The sequence below is a fragment of the Aquarana catesbeiana genome, linkage group LG04, assembly GCF_042186555.1.
Source record: "Aquarana catesbeiana isolate 2022-GZ linkage group LG04, ASM4218655v1, whole genome shotgun sequence".
Lineage (NCBI taxonomy): Eukaryota > Metazoa > Chordata > Amphibia > Anura > Ranidae > Aquarana > Aquarana catesbeiana.
Window position 1 is genome coordinate 595,540,682 of NC_133327.1, and position 20,388 is coordinate 595,561,069.

The 20,388-nt window shown below is 41.8% G+C and overlaps 1 protein-coding gene across 1 annotated transcript in view; it reads left to right on the top strand.

Annotated features, from left to right (window-relative positions):
• Window positions 1-20,388, top strand: part of LGALSL (galectin like) — a 67,767-nt gene that overhangs the window by 28,502 nt on the left and 18,877 nt on the right. The window contains exons 3-4 of the mRNA XM_073628196.1: window positions 13,745-13,833; window positions 16,121-16,298. Of these exons, the coding sequence (XP_073484297.1) occupies window positions 13,745-13,833; window positions 16,121-16,298 (267 nt within the window). The remainder of the gene's footprint in view (window positions 1-13,744; window positions 13,834-16,120; window positions 16,299-20,388) is intronic.

Consider the following 20,388-nt stretch of genomic DNA (forward strand, 5'->3'; position numbering starts at 1 on the left):
GTGTGAAAGTTTGGCATCGCTGGCCTCCTGGCTCTAGGTAACACCCAGTCAATTTTAAAGTGTTACTAAACCCAAAACTTTAAGGCTAGGTTTCCACTAGTGTGACTTTTCATGCGATTTTTGGACTGAAAAGTCACATGACAAGACTTACCCCATTATTTCCAATGAGTACCGTTCATATCTGTGCGACTTCAAGACGCAGCGACTTCAAAGTAGTCCCTGCACTACTTTGGTCCCACTTTGATGCGATTTGCGGTCCATAGACCTCAAGAATACACAGGCATTGCTTCAAGTCACGGCAAAAAATCGTGGCAAAATCGCGCGACTTTGGGGACGCAATAATGGAAACATAGCTTAAAATCAGTTTGTATATGCAGTAAAGCATGCTTGTTATACTCACTGTGGAACCTAAGGGGTTAATCCTCTTCATTGTGTAAAAAAGCTGTTTGATCCTGTCTTCTCTGATCCTCCCCTTCTTTCACTGACTCCTAAATAATTTCCTCATAACAGAGTCTATGGAGTCAGACTGCACATGATCAGTTGTTTTTTGCTGGAGAGGTTTTTTTTTCTTTCTTGGGAGAGTGCATGTGATCAGCACTGGGCCAATCAGCACTGTCCAGACAGAGGGTCAGGGGCCCTGCAGTCTCATAGGACAATCGGGAAGAATGAAAACTCCTCCTTCAAGCTTTAACCAGAAACTGATAGAAGGCATAAGACTGCTATGTACTGCTGATGAGAAAAGGTATTTAGCCATTTAAATTTAGTGAAATAATTACATTTCCGTGTTCTGTGTACTGTGGGAGACCAGATATAGTGAACTCACTGTCCTGGGTTTAGTAACACTTTAAGCTGGCCATGCACTGTTGTCTTTTTCTATAGCCAGCAGGCTGAACAAAATAGATCCACACAAATGAGTTGGATGGAAGCTCCCGCTGCTATCAGAATACACTGATCATGGGCTGTAGCTGACTGGCTGCAGTTGCTGATCGAGAAAAATTTTCTAGCATGTCACTTCAACAGAAGTCAATCAAATGATTGACATCTGTCAATCAGGGACGGCCACACACTGATTGGAATTTGGCTGGCCGTATTTCGATCAGTATATGTACAGCTTTATCCTTGGTTTGAACCAGGTTGTGCTAGAAAGGTGCACTGTGTATCTGGAGTAAAACGTTGATATTCATTGTGGCAGCCTGTGCTACAAACAGTCAGTGCTCTCTGCTTCTGCTGAACACAGAGAGTCTCTTGCTTGGCATCTCTGCTATTCAATAAATGTCTTGTATTTTTCCAATGAATACAAAGCATTCTCTGATTGGATGAGCTGGAAAGGAAGAGCAGATAGCATCACAATCACAGCCTTGTCCGGTCAGAGAATGCCTCCTATTTATTGAAAAAAAACAAGATCTTTGCTGAATGGTGGAGGCGTTGAGTGTACCCAGCATGGGGACTAACAAAGATTACCATAGTTACTGGATACAGCTCAGCATTAACCCATGTCATACGGACCTGACAGCCAGGGCCGCTGATGAGGCAGTACAACTGGCCCTCCTATAGCGGGCCCGGACTCCATCAGTTCAAAGGGGGGGCCTGGCTACCTGCCAAGCAGGAAGGCCAGCTGTACTGCCTCGTGACTTTTGTGGATCCCCCAGCAGCGCTGCCGGATTTCTCCCTCCAAGTGAAGGAGGCAATATCCCGCCTCACCACCTGATATAACCCCACACTAATGCACCACAACAGCATGCTTTGCACACGGTCGCGGGGCACTTGCAGAGCAGCACTATTTATGTGAATGGATCTTGTTCAATTTCTGCCATGGCTGCAAAGCATAGCATCACAGCCGTGGCATTTTAGTAAAAATATAATGTTATATTTTCGAAGCTGTACAGGGCCCCATGATTTCTAACAGCAGCCCTGCTGACAGTGGGTTTTTTTTTTAATGTAATCTTTATTTTGAACTTTTTTGCATAAAACAGCATACAAAAGAGCGTAAAACAAACATACAAATAATAATAAGAACATACTTAGAGAGCCCTCTTCCGAGCCCTATATGTTAGTCCTTTAGGTCATTTAGGGACAGTCAGGTAAGGATACCTAAAGGGTATAGCGAACATCATATTTTAACTATGTCATAAGAACCCAGACATCAATGAATCACCCCTGTTGTAACCTCCCTGGTATACCATCAATGATGGTTTGGACCTCCAGACAAGGGCAGGATATACTGGAAGTACCCAGAGAGAACAGAGCGACAGTGGGGGGGGGTTTTACAAACACTCTCGGCGCCTGCAGCCACCGGGCATGCCAGAAATGTGTGTATATCTGACAAGCCGACTTCTGGCTGTGAGATGGAAGCAGTGTTGCTTCTGCAATAGGGGACTTTTTGTCCCTTATGTCAGCGGTCCCCAACCTTTTTGACACCGGGGACCGGCTGTGTGGAAGAAAATTATGCCAAGGGCCGGGGGGGGGGGGCAGTTTTTCGCGGGCGACTTGTTGGGGAAATGGCAGGTGTTGACGCTCCAATCATCACAACACCATGGTTGATATGGTGTCATGATGATTGAAGCGCATAATTATAATATCCATTGTTACGTTGTAATAAAAAAGAAATAGTTCAACTCACCATAATGCAGAATCAGTGGGAACCCTGAGTGTGTCACTTGCCACGATAGCCTACCACCAGATGCAGCTTGTCACTTGCCAGATGTGGACTGTCACTTGCCAGATGTGGACTGTCACTTGCCAGGTGGGGATTGTCACTTGCCAGATGTGGGGACTGTCACTTGCCAGATGTGGGGACTGTCACTTGCCAGATGTGGGGACTGTCACTTGCCAAGTGAGGGTGGAACATGCGGCGATGCGGGTCGAGCAGTGAGATATTTCATCTCTCATCCGCCACACCTCAGTGTAGTATTCGCGCCGGCTGTGAGTATTGGACGGTGTTGGGGCAGGGCGGGCGGTGAGAGATGACATCTTCTCTCTGCTCTCACACAACACCTTAGACAGTGTTATGTTCGCGACCGGCTGTGTGGGCGGAACAGCTGTGATGCGGGGCGGGCTGCAAGAGATGATGTCATCTCTCTGCTCGCCCACTCCTGCCAAACCTCTGAAAGTGCAGCCTTCGCGGCCCAGCTGCAAACAGGCTACATCCCGGCAGTGGGCCGCGGCCCAGGGGTTGGAGACCCCTGCCCTATGTGATGAAAAAAAAGACGTTATTTTAAATTGTAAAAAATGTAAGCCACACCCGAGCACATAAAATCCCCCCCTAAAACATTTTTGAGGCCCCCCCCCCAATGTAACACATGCATTGGGGGCACCTACACATAAGAAACGTAGATTGCAATACACATTACATATCGCTATGCACACCGGAATGAGAGCAATCATTCTAGCACCAGATCTCCTCTGTAATGATAAACTGATGACCTGTAGGAGGCTTTTAAAGTGTCACCTATGGAAAATATAGGAAGTTTTTAGCCTTTTCACAGGTGTGCGCAAATTTAAGGCTTGACATGTTGGGTATCTCTTTACTCGGTGCAACCTCAACTTTTATATTTTACCAAAAAATTAACTTTGGTGTATTTCTTTAGTGAAGCCTTTGCGGTAATATCGTATGACAACAAAAAGTGGAACTACCACTATTTTGTTCTCTAGGGTGTCTGTTTTCAGATAATATATAATGTTTTGGGGCTTTATGCAAATTTCATGCCTAAAATTATTATTTAACCATGAGTGCAAACAACGCAAAACGGCTCTGGCAGCGAAAGGGTTAAAGCGAAGCTTTGCTTTGCCTATGCCATTCGGTGCATAGGAACAAAGAAAGGAACATAAAGCTTACACAGGAATGAGGAACTCTCCCCCAGCCCTAGTGTAAAATCAGTCACATATTGGTCTCCTATATAAAAAAAATGCTGAATGACAGATGGATATTCCATGGGAGCAAATTAATATATATACTTCATTATGTATTTATTGCCTAATGATGGTGGTGGTCCAACACACTTATAAAAGTGGTGGATTATTTGCTGTTATCAGCAAATCACTATTACAAATGCTGCAGGGGAGCCTGGGTAGAAGCTGGAATAAGCTGTGCATTCCTCTAACATGGCCTCAGGACCTCGGCAGTAAATACTGATGACAGCAGAGATCCAATCATCTACTAGGCTGCATGCTGGACCCCATCTCTCAGTAACAGCCTGAGGTTCCAGCAAGTGCACTTTCTGCAGCCACCTGAACAGTTTTATAACGTCTGCAGTGTGGTTTTAAAGTGGAACTTCACTCTCTCCTTAATCTTTATGCTGTTAACATTAGTAAATAGATGAGGAAGTACCGGTATATCATATTTTGTTGTCTTAACCATTTTTAACATTTCTCCAGTTACCTTCAGGGCAGGAGGAGGGGTTTTTTTTTCAGCTAAGCACACCCTCCTGCCTGCATGCCTGAGTTAAGGGCAGATGGATTCCAGGAAATAAATGCTACATGATTCAGCTACCCTTACTCAAGATGGCCAAGATGAGAAATGCTAGGGGGGTGTTTTTCAAAGTGAATTCTCAGCAAAATAAAGCATAGAGACATGGATGGATGGGTGACTTTGCTTTGAATATTATAAATGAATAGCGTTGTTGGTTTGTGGTGCTCAGATGCAGTGTAGTTCTGCTTTAAGGTGGCATGCTGTCCTAGAGCGGAGTTCTGCCCCCCCCAGAAGCTACACATACTGTAGTTATTGACTTTTAATATTAGGATGCTTACTTGTCCTCGAACCCAGTGATGTTGGCACCCCAGCCAATGTTTCCATCGGCTGTCGGGTGCTGCCGCCACCATTTCCGGTATAGGGGAACCAGCGGGTTACCTACTGCGTATGCGCAAATCGTGCTGCACTCTTGCATCAGGGGAAGGAGGAGGAGGGCGGCTGAACTGCTGACGTACCTAGCCACGGCGAGGTCACACGGAAGTGGGGACAGGGTACCTCCCCCTGATAAGGTGCCAAATGTGGCACCAGATGGGGGGAGGAATCAGATAAGCAGAAGTTCCACTTTTGGGTGGAACTCCCCTTTAACTACTTGAAGACTAGTCCCTTTCTGACACTTTTTGTTTACATATAAAAATCTGCATTTTTTGCTAGACAATTACTTAGAACCCCCAAACATTATATATATATATATATATATATATATATATATATATATATATATATATATATATATATATATAAAATATATATGAATGCCGTGCTATACTAATATCATTAATTAAATCCGAATAGATAAATTGATATTATATACACAACAAATAAAGTGAAAAATAGTGAATAAAGTGCTACAGTGCATGTGGCATATTAAAGCAGTCCAAAACACTTCTGCTCCCTCCCTGTGTGAATCTGCTCACCCCAGGGCGTGTCACCTCACAATTAAGTTTGGTCTATACATGCAAACGAACCACCTCTGGGTTCTGTTAACCAAGTGTGTTGTCACGTGAACATGTTTGGAACACCACTGCAAGATTTGGATCATGTTTAAATGGACATTATGATTTAATATGCAGTTTTATTTGAATACTAATATTGGATTGTGTCACATGCACTGTAGCACTTTATTCACTATTTTTCACTTGTGTATATAATATCAATTTATCTACCCGGATTTAATTAATGATATTAGTATAGCGCGGCATTCATATATATTTAATACTCCCAGCACGAACGTACGGGACGTGATCAATGCCAGCAGCTGAACTAGGATCTAGGATTTGAACACATACAGTTGTGTGGAAAAGTATTTGCCCCTTCCTGATTTTTTTTTTGCATAATTCTCACACTTAAATGATTGAGATCATCAAACAAATTTTAATATTACACAAAAATAACCAAGTAAATCCAAGATGCAGTTTTTAAATTATTATTTCATTTAGGGAAAAAAGATGTTCAAACCTGCCTGGCCCTATGTGAAAAAGTAATTGTTCCCTCCCATGCTGAATCATGAATGAAGTGTGATTAACCACAATTTTTTGGAAAGCTGAGTTAAATTTCACTTGTCACACCCAGGCCCGATTACTGCTAGACCTGTTGAATCAAGAAATCACATATATAGAAGCTGTCTGACCAACTGAAGCACGCTAACAGATCACAAAAAGCCACACATCATGCCACAATCTAAAAAAATTCAATAACAGGTTAGAAACAAAGTAATGTACATGTATCGGTCTAGGAAGGGTTTCAAAGCCATTTCTAAGCCTTTGGAACTCCAGTGAACCACAGGGAGAGTCATTATCCACAAATGGAGATAACTTGGAACAGTGGTAAACCTTCCCAGGAGTGGCAGACCTACAAAAATTACTCCAAGAGCATGATGACGACTCATCCAGGAGGTCATAAAAGAACCCAGAACAACGTCTAAAGAACTGCAGGCCTCACTTGCCTCGGGTAAGATCAGTGTTCATGATTCAACAATAAGAAAGAGACTGGGCAAAAATTACATCCATGGGAGAGTTCCAAGGCCAAAGCCACTGCTGACCAAAAAGGACATAAAGGCTCATCTCACATTTACCAAAAAACATCTTGATTATCCCCAAGACATTTAGACAAACATTCTGTGGACTGATGAGACAAAAATTTTACTTTTTGGAAAGTGTGCCTCCCGTTACATCTGGCATAAAACTAATACAGCATTTCATAACAAGAACATCAGACCAACAGTCAGACATGGTGATGGTAGCGTGAGGGTCTGGAGCTGCTTTGCAGCTTCAGGACCTGGGCAACTTACCATAATTGATGGAACCATGAATTCTGAGCTAATAGAAAATCCTAAAGGAGAATGTCCGGCCATCAGTTTGTGACCTCAAGCTCAAGTGCACTTGGGTTATGCTGAAGGACAATGATCCGAAACACAACAGCAAGTCCACCTACAAATGGTTTAAACAAAGCAAAACTTGGTTTTGAAGTGGCCTAGTCAAAGCCCAGACTTAAATCCAATTGAGTTGCTGTATCATGACCTTACACAGACCGTTCATGCTGTAAAACCCTCCAATGTGGCTGAATTAAAACAATTCTGCAAAGAAGAGTGGGCCAAAATTGCTCTACAGCAATATGAAAGACTCATTGCCAGTTATCGCAAACGCTTGATTGCAGTTGTTGCCGCCAAGGGTGGCACAACCAGTTATTAGGTTTAGGGGCAATTACTTTTTCACATAAAGCCAGGCAGGTTTAGACAGCTTTTTGCCTTAAATAAATGAAACCATCATTTAAAAACTTAATTTTTTATTTACTCGGGTTATCTAAGTGTAATAATAAAATTTGTTTGATAATCTGAGTCATTTAAGTGTGACAAATATGCAAAAAAAAAAAATTAAAATTAGAAAGGGGGTAAATACTTTTTCACACAACTGTATATTTTTGGTAGCTCGCAAGATTTTTAATATATATATATTATATATATATAGTTTTTTTTTAAGCAGATGCTCTAGAGCAGGGTTTCTCAACCAGGGTTCCATGGAACCATAGGGTTCCTCCAGAGGTTGCTAGGGGTTCCTTGAGCAATGAGCAGTTTTTGCCTCTCAGATAAGTTCCCGCTAACACCAATGATCTTTTTTGGGTATCTACAAGGAGGTAATTCTTCCCAATGACCATAGTTATATGGAGCATTCTTCCCTATGACCATCACATTAATTTATCATGAGTTGTAGATAAAGTAATTTTTAGCAGGGGGTTCCCTGAGGCCAGAACGTAATTTCAAGGGTTCCTCTGGGTTGAGAAAGGCTGCTGTAGAGAATAAAATGGTGGGTTTTCCAATTTTTTTATGTCACGCGTTATTTGCACAGCAGTTTTTGTGGGGGAAAAAATACACAATACATTTTAATGCACACAAACAGAATATAATACCCCATTTTAGAGGATTCCAAGCATGTAGGCTTCCATTGACAGCAAACAAGAAGGCTCTACAAAAGTTGCAGTTATAAGGTTACTTGTTTCCAGGAACTCCTGTACTGAATAAAGCTGAATAAAGCTATAAAAATCAATAGAATGGAATTTCATCGCACTGTAAATATGAATTAGTGAAAATAATGAAGTGAATGTAGCAGGATGTTTGACAAGTTGTAGTAATGATAGGGCAGTTTATAATGTGTGTAATTAGCATTAGATGAAAACTGGGGGTGTGTCGGTGTCTGGGGTAATGACTCACTATGCTCTCTGTTTGTCCTGTACTAACATTCTGAACACATCTCCAGCACTGACTGAATCATCTGTAGGACAAACATGAGGAAAGAATTCACTCATTTGCACCACAGGGGATTTCTAAGAAAATGGAATTTGCTTATTTTCCTCACACAGAAGACATTGTCAGTTCTATGGACTCCAGAATAACATACACATAGAGGACCTGGGAACTTTTAGAATTGCAAGTGTAGTCAGACTACTGTATTCAAACTGAATAGCTCTGGCGAGAAAGCTCCTACAAACCCAGACTTTCCTCCATGGGCACCCAATGGTAGCTCAAGCCATAGAAATGCTGAAAGGAGCACCAGACCAAAACCGGAAAGCTTCATTGCTACTCAGCAACTGCTGCTTAGTTACTCCATGTGGAGAGGCTAAAATTAAAACTTTTTTTACCTTAACCCCTTCACGCTGACCGTACGCAAATATGCAGCCCCACTGGACTGGGCTTTTTTTCCATGGGCCTGCATATTTGCGTATCTCCCTTTGTGCTGGGAACGCAGCGCACGGTTTCACCGAGAGCCTCGGGCCCCGTTCTAATGATCGGAACCCCGGATGGGCAATTCTGGGTCACCTGATCGCTGTGATAGCCTCTGATTGGCTATCACAGTGATCAGTCACTGTGAAGCCCACCACTGTGTTCTCTGTCTCTGTGAATGGACAAGAAAGATGCATTGGAGTTGATTTACTAAAGGCAAATCCACTCGGCACTACAAGTGCACTTGGAAGTGCAGTCGCTGTAAATCTGAGGGGAAGATCTGAAATCAGGGGAAGCTCTGCTGATTTTATCATCCAATCATATGCAAGCAAAAAATTATGTCTTTTATTAACCTTGCATGTCTCCCTCGGATCTATAGTGACTGCAGTTCCAAGTGCACTTGTAGTGCAAAGTGGAGTTGCCTTTAGTAAATAAACCCCACTGTTTCATTCTCTGTCCTTGCAGAGATTGAAAAAAATAAGTGTGTGAAGAAAAAAAAAATGTTATCAATTATTAAAAAAGAAAAGAAAAAGAAAAGAAAATATCTAGATCAAGGTTTGATCAAGAAAGTTGTAAGGTAGAGGACATGTCATAAAATCCAATCTCAAGTTCACATTGGCATCATCCCATAAATGAATATGATATTTTTGAAAACAAAAGTAGTGAGACTTTAAATATGGCAAATGAGAACAAAGTCAGAATAAAAATCTATATAAATGTTATTACACATAAAACATTATTATAAACACAACATTAAAAACATAGATATGCAACTTTGCGATAAATACAAAAATATGTAAATCTGATGGATACATGTACTTGTAACTGGTCTACGCATATTGGGATTTTCTTTACAAAATACATGAAGCAGAATACATATTGGCCTAAATTGATGAAGATATTCGATTTTATTTTTTTAAATATTGGATAGGTTTTTATAGCAGAAAGTAAAAAGTATTTTTTTTTTAATTGTCTCTTTTTTTGTTTATAGCGCAAAAAAAAAAAAAAAAAAAATGCAGAGGTGATCAAATACCATCATAAGAAAGCTCTATTTGTGGGGAAAAAAGGCCATACATTTTATTTGGGTACAGCGTAGCACAGCTGCACAATTGTCAGTTAAAGTAACGCAGTGCCGTATCGCAAAAAATGGCCTGGTCATGAAGGGGGGTAAATCTCCCGGAACAATATTTTTACGAATGGCATAGTGCAGATTTAAACTCCTGGGACCCCTTGTCTGGATCGGCCAGTTTATAGAAAAGGTGGACTTAAAGGGGTTGTAAAGATAAAAATTTTTTCACCTTAATGCATTCTATGCATTAAGGTGAAAAAACTTTTGACAGTACCGCCGCCCCCAGCCCCCCCGTTTTACTTACCTGACGCCTCAAATCTTCGCTGCTCGTCCTCATTGCAGCTCAGCCTGGTCGCTGATTGGCTGCAGTGGATGGATTGAAAGCAGCGCAGCCATTGGCTCGCGCTGCTGTCAATCACATCCGATGACGCGGCGCGCCGGGGGGCGGGGCCGAGTGATACAGCGAGCGGCTATAGCCGCCGGCTGTATCACGGGAGCGCGCCCGCAATCACTCACCACCATGCGAGGGAGCTCGCATTAAGGTGGTAAATGCTTGCGGGGAGGAGCTGAAACAGCCACCGAGGGACCCCAGAAGACCAGGTTCGGGGCCACTCTGTGCAGAACGAGCTGCACAGTGAAGGTAAGTATGATATGTTTGTTATTTAAAAAAAAAAAAAAAATTACCTTTACAACCCCTTTAACCTTTACTGTTTGTTAGCCCTTGATCAATATACAGGCATTCATAAGTGTGTTAAATATAGACGGATATGTTCCTGCTTATTCCAAGCATTGGTGTTATATTTCCTACTCGCCCAGCAGGATGTATATAGACTTTAAAAGCAATTTTACATAATGATTTAGTGCACTCAAATGAAAGGTGCATTCAGGTTGCAACCATTCAGTAGTTGGTCACATTATACCAGCAAGTCTTTAAATAGACGAGTTTGAGAGATTACATATCATGCAAAGAAGCCTCACCGAATGAATCCATCAAGCCAGCTATTAATTCAGCAAGATACTTTTTTGTATTCATCAAACGGATTGCTTTTAGGTTCAAAACCAGCAAAATACCCAGGCAACTGTCCCAACACGTCTAGTTGTTCTGCATGGGTTCATCTAGGGACAAAGCCCTTACCAGGTTTTCATGGACAAAGCTCTGTAGCTGCAGCTCTCAGTTATTCCCTAGCGTTCCTTTCCATGATGTTTGTAAACACATCTTAGTTCTTATTTTGGCCCCATTCAAAGGAATGAAAGTGTCCATCCAGGCACATCAAGGAGTGGGTGAAGCGACTGGCCTCGGGTGATACACAGAGATGAAACAAATCCTCCTACATACAGTGCCTAGCTAAAGTATTCACCCCCCTTGGCATTTTTTGTGTTTTGTTGCCTCACAACCTGGAATTAACATGGATTGTTTGAGGATTTGCATCATTTTATTTACAGAACATGCCCACAACTTTGAAGATGTTTTTTTTTTAATTGTGAAGCAAACAACAAAAGGACAAAATAACAGAAAAAGTCAATGTGCATAACTATTCACCCCCCTAAAGTCAATACTTTGTAGAGCCACCTTTTGCGGCTATCACAGCTTCAAGTCACTTTGGATAAGTCTCTATGAGTTTGCCACATCTTACCACTGGGATTTTTGCCCATTCCTCCTTGCAAAACTGCTCCAGCTCCTTCAAGTTAGATAGTTTGCACTTGTGAATAGCAATCTTTGACTGACCACAGATTTTCTATTGGATTAAGGTCTGGGCTTTGACTGGGCCATTCCAACACATTTACATGTTTCCCCTTAAACCACTCAAGTGTTGCTTTAGCAGTGTGTTTGGAGCCATTGTCCGGCTGGAAGGTGAACCCCTCTGTCCTAGCCTCAAATCACACACAGAGTGGTACAGGTTTTGCTCAAGAATATTCCTGTATTTAGCACCATCCATCTTTCCCTCAACTCTGACCAGTTTCCCAGTCCCCACTGTTGAAAAACATCCCCACAGCATGATGCTGCCACCGCCATGTTTCAGGAGATTTGACGGGACATGGCCCCATCCATTGTCCCTTTGATGCGGTGAAGTTGTCCTGCATCCTTAGCAGAAAAACACCCCCAAAGCATAATGTTTCCACCTCCATGTTTGACGGTGGGGATGGGGTTCTTGAGGTCATAGGCAGCATTCCTCCTCCTCCAAACACGGCGAGTTGAATTGATGCCAAAGAGCTTGATTTTGGTCTCATCTGACCACAACACTTTCACCCAGTTCTCCTCTGAATCATTCAGATGTTCATTTGCAAACTTCAGAGGGGCCTATACATGTGTTTTCTTGAGCAGGGAGACCTTACGGGCACTGCAGGATTTCAGTCCTTCACGGCGTAGTGTGTTACCAATTGTTTTCTTGGTGACTATGGTCCCAGCTGCCTTGAGATCATTGACAAGATTCTCCCGTGTGGTTCTGGGCTGATTCCTCACTGTTCTCATGATCATTGTAATTCCACAAGGTGAGATCTTGCATGGAGCCCCAAACTGAGGGATATTGACAATTATTTTGTGTTTCTTCCATTTGCGAATAATTGCACCAACTTATCACCCTCCCACCAAGCTGCTTGGCGATGGTCTTGTAGTCCATTCCAACCTTGTGTAGGTCTACAATCTTGTCCCTGACATCCTTGGACAGCTCTTTGGTCTTGGCCATGGTGGAGAGATCGGAATCTGATTGATTGCTTCTGTGGACAGGTGTCTTTTATACAGGTAACAAGATAAGATTAGGAGCACTCCCTTTAAGAGAGTGCTCCTAATCTCAGCTCGTTACCTGTATAGAAGATACCTAGGAGCCAGAAATCTTGCTGATTGATAAGGATCAAATACTTATTTCACTCATTAAAATGCAAATCAATTTGTAACTTTTTTGAAATGCATTTTTATGGATATTTTTGTTGTTATTCTGTCTCTCACTGTTAAAATAAACCTACCATTAAAATTATACCCTGTTTCCCCGAAAATAAGACCTAGCTTGATTGTCGGTGATGGCTGCAATATAAGCCCTACCCCCCAAATAAGCCCTAGTTAAAGTCCTTGTAGGTCTTATTTTCAGGGTAGGGCTTATTTTCGGGGAAACAGGGTAGGGCTTATTTGGCGGGGTAGGGCTTATATTGCAGCCATCACCAACAATCACGCTAGGTCTTATTTTCGGGGAAACAGGGTAGACTGATAATTTCTGTCAGTGGGCAAATGTACAAAACCAGCAGGGGATCAAATACTTTTTTCCCTCACTGTATTAGCAAAAGCATGTAGGCATAGGACACACCCCCTGCCACTAAAGGAGAATTGTACAAAAAAAATGATTGGTTAAACCCACAGGTGTTTTTTTACTACTACTTTTCCTTTATATTGGCTTTTGGAATTCACAAATTCAGCAATTTATAAATTGGATGAAAGGTTTAGCACTAGGAAACACTTTTTGATAGATAAGTAGTGCATTTTATATACAACTATATAGATCAGACCAAAATGAGGGGCAAATGAGGAGGAAAGGGAGATGGGACTGTTGAAATCAGGGACACTTAGGAGCCATGTTAGTATTGACACTGATATCGGGATCACCAGGTGAAAACAGAGGGGATAAAAATCCTAAGAAAAGGAAACGAATGCAGCTGCCACCTCTAATGATTGGCAAGCTGCAATATATTACATTCCTGGTTTGGGTTTAATACCGCTTGAAGTATTTCCAAGAAGTCCCATAGTCTCACAACATCTTGTACAAAGGGAATGTTCTGGCAGCAGAATGAGGTTAGAACATTTCTTCTGCTGCTGCTCAGGCTGAGCTCCAGAAGATTTCATCCATTTAATTATGTATAGGTCTTCTTTACCACCAGAGAGACCTTTAAAAACTATTGATTAAGTACTTGAGCATTAAGCAGTGTGGTTCCCAGGCTGTTAGTAATGTGATGTCTGTGTATATTTGTGTGTTTTGTCCACCAGTAACTGAATCCTTTATCTTTTCAGACGGTTCCGTTCTGTGGTCACATAAAAGGTGGCATGAGGCCGGGGAAGAAGATCCTCATAATGGGAATTGTTGGCATGAACCCAGAGAGGTGTGAAAGCCACGTTTGGAAACACTTATTGATCTGTTCCAATATAACCCTGATCAGTGTCTGCCAGTACTGCTGTCTGTGTAAACAAGTGGTTGTGCTGCTTTCTTTATTTCTTTGCCTGGACAGACACACTATCTATCTATCTATCTATCTATCTATCTATCTATCTATCTATATTAGAGCTGCACGATTTTGGCTAAAATGAGAATCACGATTTTTTTGCTTAGAATAAAGATCACGATTCTCGCGGTGTAACATCTTTCACATTATACAAAAAAATTGGGCTAACTTTACGTTTTTTTTTGTTAATTCATTAACCACTTCAGCCCCAGACCATTTGGCTGGCCAGAGCCGTTTTTGCAATTTGGAACTGCGTCGCTTTAACTGACAATTGCGCGGTCGTGCGGTGCGATTTCCAAACAAAATTAACGTCCTTTTTCTCCCACAAATCGAGCTTTCTTTTGGTGGTATTTGATCACCTCTGCGGTTTTTATTTTTTGCGATATAAACAAAAAAAGAGCGACAATTTTGAAAAAAAGCAATATTTTTTGCTTTTTGCTATAATAAATATCCCCCAAAATAATATAACAAAAACATTTTTTTCCTCAGTTTAGGCTGATATGTATTCTTCTATATATTTTTGGTAAAAAAAAAAAAAAAAATCGCAATAAGCGTTTATTGATTGGTTTGCGCAAAAGTTATAGCGTCTACAAAATAGGGGATAGTTTTATGGCATTTTTATTAATAATTTTTTTTTTTTACTAGTAATGGCGGCAATCAGCGATTTTTTTCTTTATCGTGACTGCGACATTATGGCAGACACATCGGACACTTTTGGTGCGATTTTTGGACCATTCACATTTATACAGCGATCAGTACGATTAAAATTGCATTGATTACTGTGTAAATGTCACTGGCAGTGAAAGGGTTAACACTAGGTGGCGCTGTAGGGGTTAAGTGTGTCCTAGGGAGTGATTCTAACTGTGGGTGGGAGGGGCTACGTATGACACATCACTGATCATAGCTCCCGATTACAGGGAGCTATGATCAGTGAGAGTGTCATTAGGCAGAACGGGGTGATGCTTGTTTATATCAGCATCTGCCCGTTCTTCCTCTCCGTGAGACGATCGCGGGTATCCCTGCAGACATCGAGTCCGCGGGACCCGCGATCCTACTCACGGAGCTCGCAAATTCAAAGGGACATACAGGTACGCCCATTTGGGCAGCTGTGCCATTCTGCCGACGTACATCGGCGTGCGCTGGTTGGGAACCGGTTAAAGTGTATTTTTTTTTTTTTAAATTGCGTTTGAAAGACCGCTGCGCAAATACGGTGTGACATAAAACATTGCAACAACCACCATTTTATTCTATAGGGTCTCTGCTAAAATAAAAATATATCATGTTTGGGTGTTCCAAGTAATTTTCTAGCAGAAAATAATGATTTTTACTTGTAATCAACAAATGTCAGAAAATGTTTGGTCTTTAAATGGTTAAATTTCCTTCATTTACACGCCTTTTCGTTTCCTTTGATAAAAGAATGAAAATATACTTTGTTTCTACTTATTAGTGGGTTGTGATTAAACATGGCAGGCTGCCCGGATTTTTTTTTTTTTTCCCCCAGCTGTGAGAACTCTCTGCACTTATTAAAGAATCGTAACATGCTGTTGTGAAGATTGGGAAGAGATTTCGATTCTTAACAATTAATCGTGCATAAATCGCATACCCACAGTTGATCCTCAGGAATGCAAAGGAATCCTTAAGCCTCGTATACACGATCAGATTTTCGGCAGGGAATTGTGTGATGACAGGCTGTTTGCCTAAAATCCGACCGTTAGTACAATCCTCTAACTTTTGGCCAACAAATGTTGGATGGCAGGCTAATAAATTTTCGGCGGACAACACAGATTTTCGTATCGTCTGTACAATATTAGGTGGTCACAAAGTTTTGGCTGATTGGTATATGTAGGCTTGCAGAAACAATGCTTGATTATTTTTATAAAAAATCTATATTTAGATTGGCTTGTATATTCTGATTGATAACTGTTGGCCTGTTTTAATAAGGCAAAGAAAAGTGCAGCAACTGTACACACAATAAATAGACCCTGCATTTAGCAAACAATAGGGATGGCGGTGAGGCAAAATTCAGTTACCATTTGCAATCCATCTCTTTACTGATAAGCATTTGAATGGACGACATCAGTAACTGCACTTTGCACATAAGTGATGATCCTTTGCATTGTTTTTAGTTGTTTTAGTTTGACGCATGTATGTATTTGATTTCTTTCAGTTTTTACATCAGACTGACATGCGGAGACTCGGACCATCCACCAGGTGATGTTGCCATTGAAGTAAAAGCAGAATTCAATGATAAACAATTACTTCGAAATGCCTGTGTCTCTGGGGAGTGGGGAGAAGAGGAGTCGGCGATTTCTTATTTTCCATTTATTGCCGACCAGCCATTCAGAGTAAGTCGTCTCTTTTATATGGTCAAATATTGTCTTTTGTTATTTAGCTTGGCTGGTATCCGTGTACTCCCTCTGATGCTGTACTGGGATACCCATTATGGTGAGTGTGGGACACAGGGATTGTGTGAAAATTCTTTCTCTATAGTCCTGAGTAACCATGGATAGACCTGGACAGTGTGTGTAACTCACTATATGTTGGAGTCTTTTAAGGTCAGACAGAGGCGGCTCTAGGCTTTGTGAGGCCTAAGCCTCGGTTCACACCAGAGGCGGCACGACTTGCAGGTCGCCTCACCGAGGCGACCTGCACACGACTGCCGGGGCGACTTGCAAAACGACTTCTGTATAGAAGTCTATGCAAGTCGCCCCAAGTCGCCCCCAAAGTCATACAGGAACCTTTTTCTAAGTCGGAGCGACTTGCGTCGCTCCGATTAGAACGGTTCCATTGTACTGAATGGGACGCTACTTGTCAGGCGACCTAGGTCGCCTGACAAGTCGTCCCAGTGTGAACCGAGGCTTAGGCAAAACTTACACATGAGGCCCCAATCAAGCCCATAATAGGAAAAAAAATTCAAGCAATAAAAATGACTGCAAAAAGATGCACGGATCTAGCACACAGTTCATTAGCACCACTTCCAGGGCACCCTCCTCACCCATCAGACATATGCAGCCAAAAAAACATCTGGGACCCAGCAAGGTGGCAACCCCTCTAAGAATTTCCCATGTCTTGGGAGAATGGGGAGGGGATGTCACTGAATCATTCAACATCCACAGAGGAAATAGAGTGGGGGATTCCAGCACAGCGCAGGGGGGAGGGAGAGAGAAAAAGGGGGGAGAGAGGGGGCAAGAGATTGTGAGTGAGAGGGGGAGAGAGAGGGAGTGAGTGAGGGGGAGAGAGAGAGGCAAAGTGGATTTGCCTTTCGTAAATAACCTCCATTGCGTCGTTCATCTCTACGTGGGGGTTAGTACGAGGATATAGAGCAGGAAGAATTTGTAATTTTAGTGCATTACATGAAAGAATTTTAGAAAAAAATGATAATTGCTGATGCAAATAATTTCTTCAGATCATTGCTTCGCCCAGGGCTGAATTTCACTTTCAGAGAAGCATAGTTACATAGGAACGGTACCTGTATAGGCTATTTATAATTAGTTTCTTCTTTCATCTCAAAGAAAAAAACACTAGCTTATTAAAAATTTTGGTATTTTTATATCTTTTATATTATTACACATTCTTTGAATATGTTTACTTAAAGCAGAACTCCAGCCTAAAATGAAAAGATAATAAATGAATAAATTTAAAAAAAATGATAACAAGATTTTGCTGCATGTTCACCTTCAATCCAGAGATTTCTTTGAACTTGCTTCTTCTGATCCCAGGTTGCCCTGAACTTACCCCCAGCCTGTGACTAGACAGTGAAAGAAGAGGCAGCACAGCAATCTCTGTCATCCTGCATTCCCTTCCTATCAGCATGCTCTTTATCAGTATACAAACTGATTGGCACTTTGGAGATTTACTTAAACAGGAACACTTAGAATCTGGTGCAGCTGTGCATGGTAGCCAATCAGCTTCTAACTTCAGCTTGTACACATAAGCTTTGGCAAAACAACCTGGAAGCTGATTGGTTTCTATGCAGAATTGCACCAGATTGTGAACGCTCCAGTTGTATTAAATAACCCCCTTTGTGTTGCTTCTTCAAGTTACTCAACTTCAGGTACCTACACTATTTGCATGTAAAAAAATTATTGTATTTATGCATTAAATTGCATGCAGTTGCGGTGTGGCTCCATTGAACCAAATGGGCGAGTGACAGGTGACGACGCCTGTCAAACTCTGCACCCTGAGTTGCAAATATGCAGCCTTGAAGCAAAGCATTAAATACAAAAACAGAATTTTTGCCACCCTAATAAGAATGTTCACCAATTAAGTGCAAAAGTAAAATTGAAAATTAATAATAAAAATTAATAAAAGTCCACTTTAAGTGCGTATAATGAGAGTAACAGCCCCAATTCAATAATGCATACACCACTGTGTGATGGGGATGTCTATTTCAGAGAGATTCTAAGTTCACAACGTGGACCTTCACCAGTAAAGGGATGGACTCCTACCAGAATTAATGGACTCTATTACGGAGTCAGATCAGCCTGTAAACATTATCCTGTCAAAAGATGCTGGACCCATATGGTTTAGTAAAATCCTCATGGTGTCTCTATTCCCCAATTGCATAATAGATATACATGGCAATGATAGTGATGCAAGATTCAACCATAAAATCAAGATAGAAAAAGATAGAAATGCCCACATAGTATGAATCGGTAAGAAACTTTTATTAAAAGTAAAGTTTAAAACTACTCACATGTGAGTCATAAAAAATATCAATGACCATTGTCCTGAGCACTGCTCCTGCAGACTATATGATAGCGAACATACAGAAAATTATACATAGCTCTTCCTCCAAAACCATACCAGCTGAACCTTAGGCAAGCGGCTAAACACAAGGATGAAATATACAGTAAATATATAAATATATATCACTGTTCGAATCTCGGGCAGTTCCGCAGGAACCCACCGAGATTCGAACCATGGCTGAATGTACCAAGTTGATCAATCAATCAACTTGGGTACAACCAGCATGCTGGGTTTTACTTGCAATTATCACTAGCTAGTGGCTGTTATAGCCGCTATTAATAATCACTGTCCTCTCAGACAAGACATTGGCCCATCAGGAGGGATTCCCGCATCAACGTTGTCTGTGTTGATGGGGGAATCGAGCGAGTTTCTTTCCTGGACCTGGTTGCAGGAAAGAAATTTGTTTATGTCCGGCCTAATTCTGTAAATCTATCCAGCCACTCCTGTAATCCAGTCATCCCTACCAGATACCACTGTCAGTCCTACCCCTTCATTACAGTAAAAGTATCTAAAGCCCAAGCTTTTTTTTATTTAGTTTTTCATTTGAATAAGATAGAGGTCTTCCAACTTTCTAAACAAAGGGCCAGTTTGTTGTCCTTAAGACTTGAGGGGGGCCGGACTGCAGCCAGCAAGAATAGAGTATGCAAAGTCCGGCCACTGTTAGTGTAAGTGGGAGTATTCTTATTATACAGGATTTATATAGCACTAACAGTTTGCACAGCGCTTTACAATATAAAGGAAGACAATACAGAAATAATACAATTCAATACAAGAGGGTTAGGAGGGCCCTGCTGCTGGGAGCTTACAATCAAATAGTGAGGGGCAGGTGGAAGAAAAGGTAATAATGTGAGCTGATGGGAGAAATAACCTAAAAGTGGACAGAGTAGGAGATAGCCGGACAGATTGGGGTAGATTGGGGTAGGGAGTAACAGTGGGAGACAAAACAATTGCATTACAGCTGTGGTCAATAGGAAGAGGAGAAGTGCCCCATCATTGGTATTATTGGAGAAACAGTGCCCCATCATTGGTATTATTGGAGGAATAGTGCCCCATCATTGGTATTAGTGGGAGGAATAGTGTCCCATCATTGGTATCAGTGGAATGAATAGTGCCCCATCTTTGGTTTTAGTGGGAGGAATAGTGCCCTATCATTGGTATTAGTCTGAGGAATAGTGCCCCATCATTGGTATTAGTGGGAGGAATATTACCCCATCATTGGTATTAGTCAGAGGAATAGTGCCCCATCATTGGTATCTGTGGAAGGAATAGTGCCCCATCCTTGGTATTAGTGGAAGGAACAGTGCCCCATCATTGGTATTAGTGGAAGGAACAGTGTCCCATCATTGGTGTCATTGGGAGGAATAGTGCCCCATCATTGGTGTCAGTGGGAGGAATAGTGCCCCATCATTGGTGTCAGTGGGAGAAATAATGCCCCATCATTGGTGTCAGTGGGAGGAATAATGCCCCATCATTGGTGTCAGTGGGAGGAATAATGCCCCATCATTGGTGTCAGTGGGAGGAATAATGCCCCATCATTGGTGTCAGTGGGAGGAATAGTACTTCATCATTGGTGTCAGTGGGAGGAAAAGTACCTCATCGTTGGTGTAAGTGAATAGGGCTGGATAAAGGCAAGCATAGGGCTACAACCAGCCCACGGGCCATTGTTTGGTGACCACTAGAATAGGC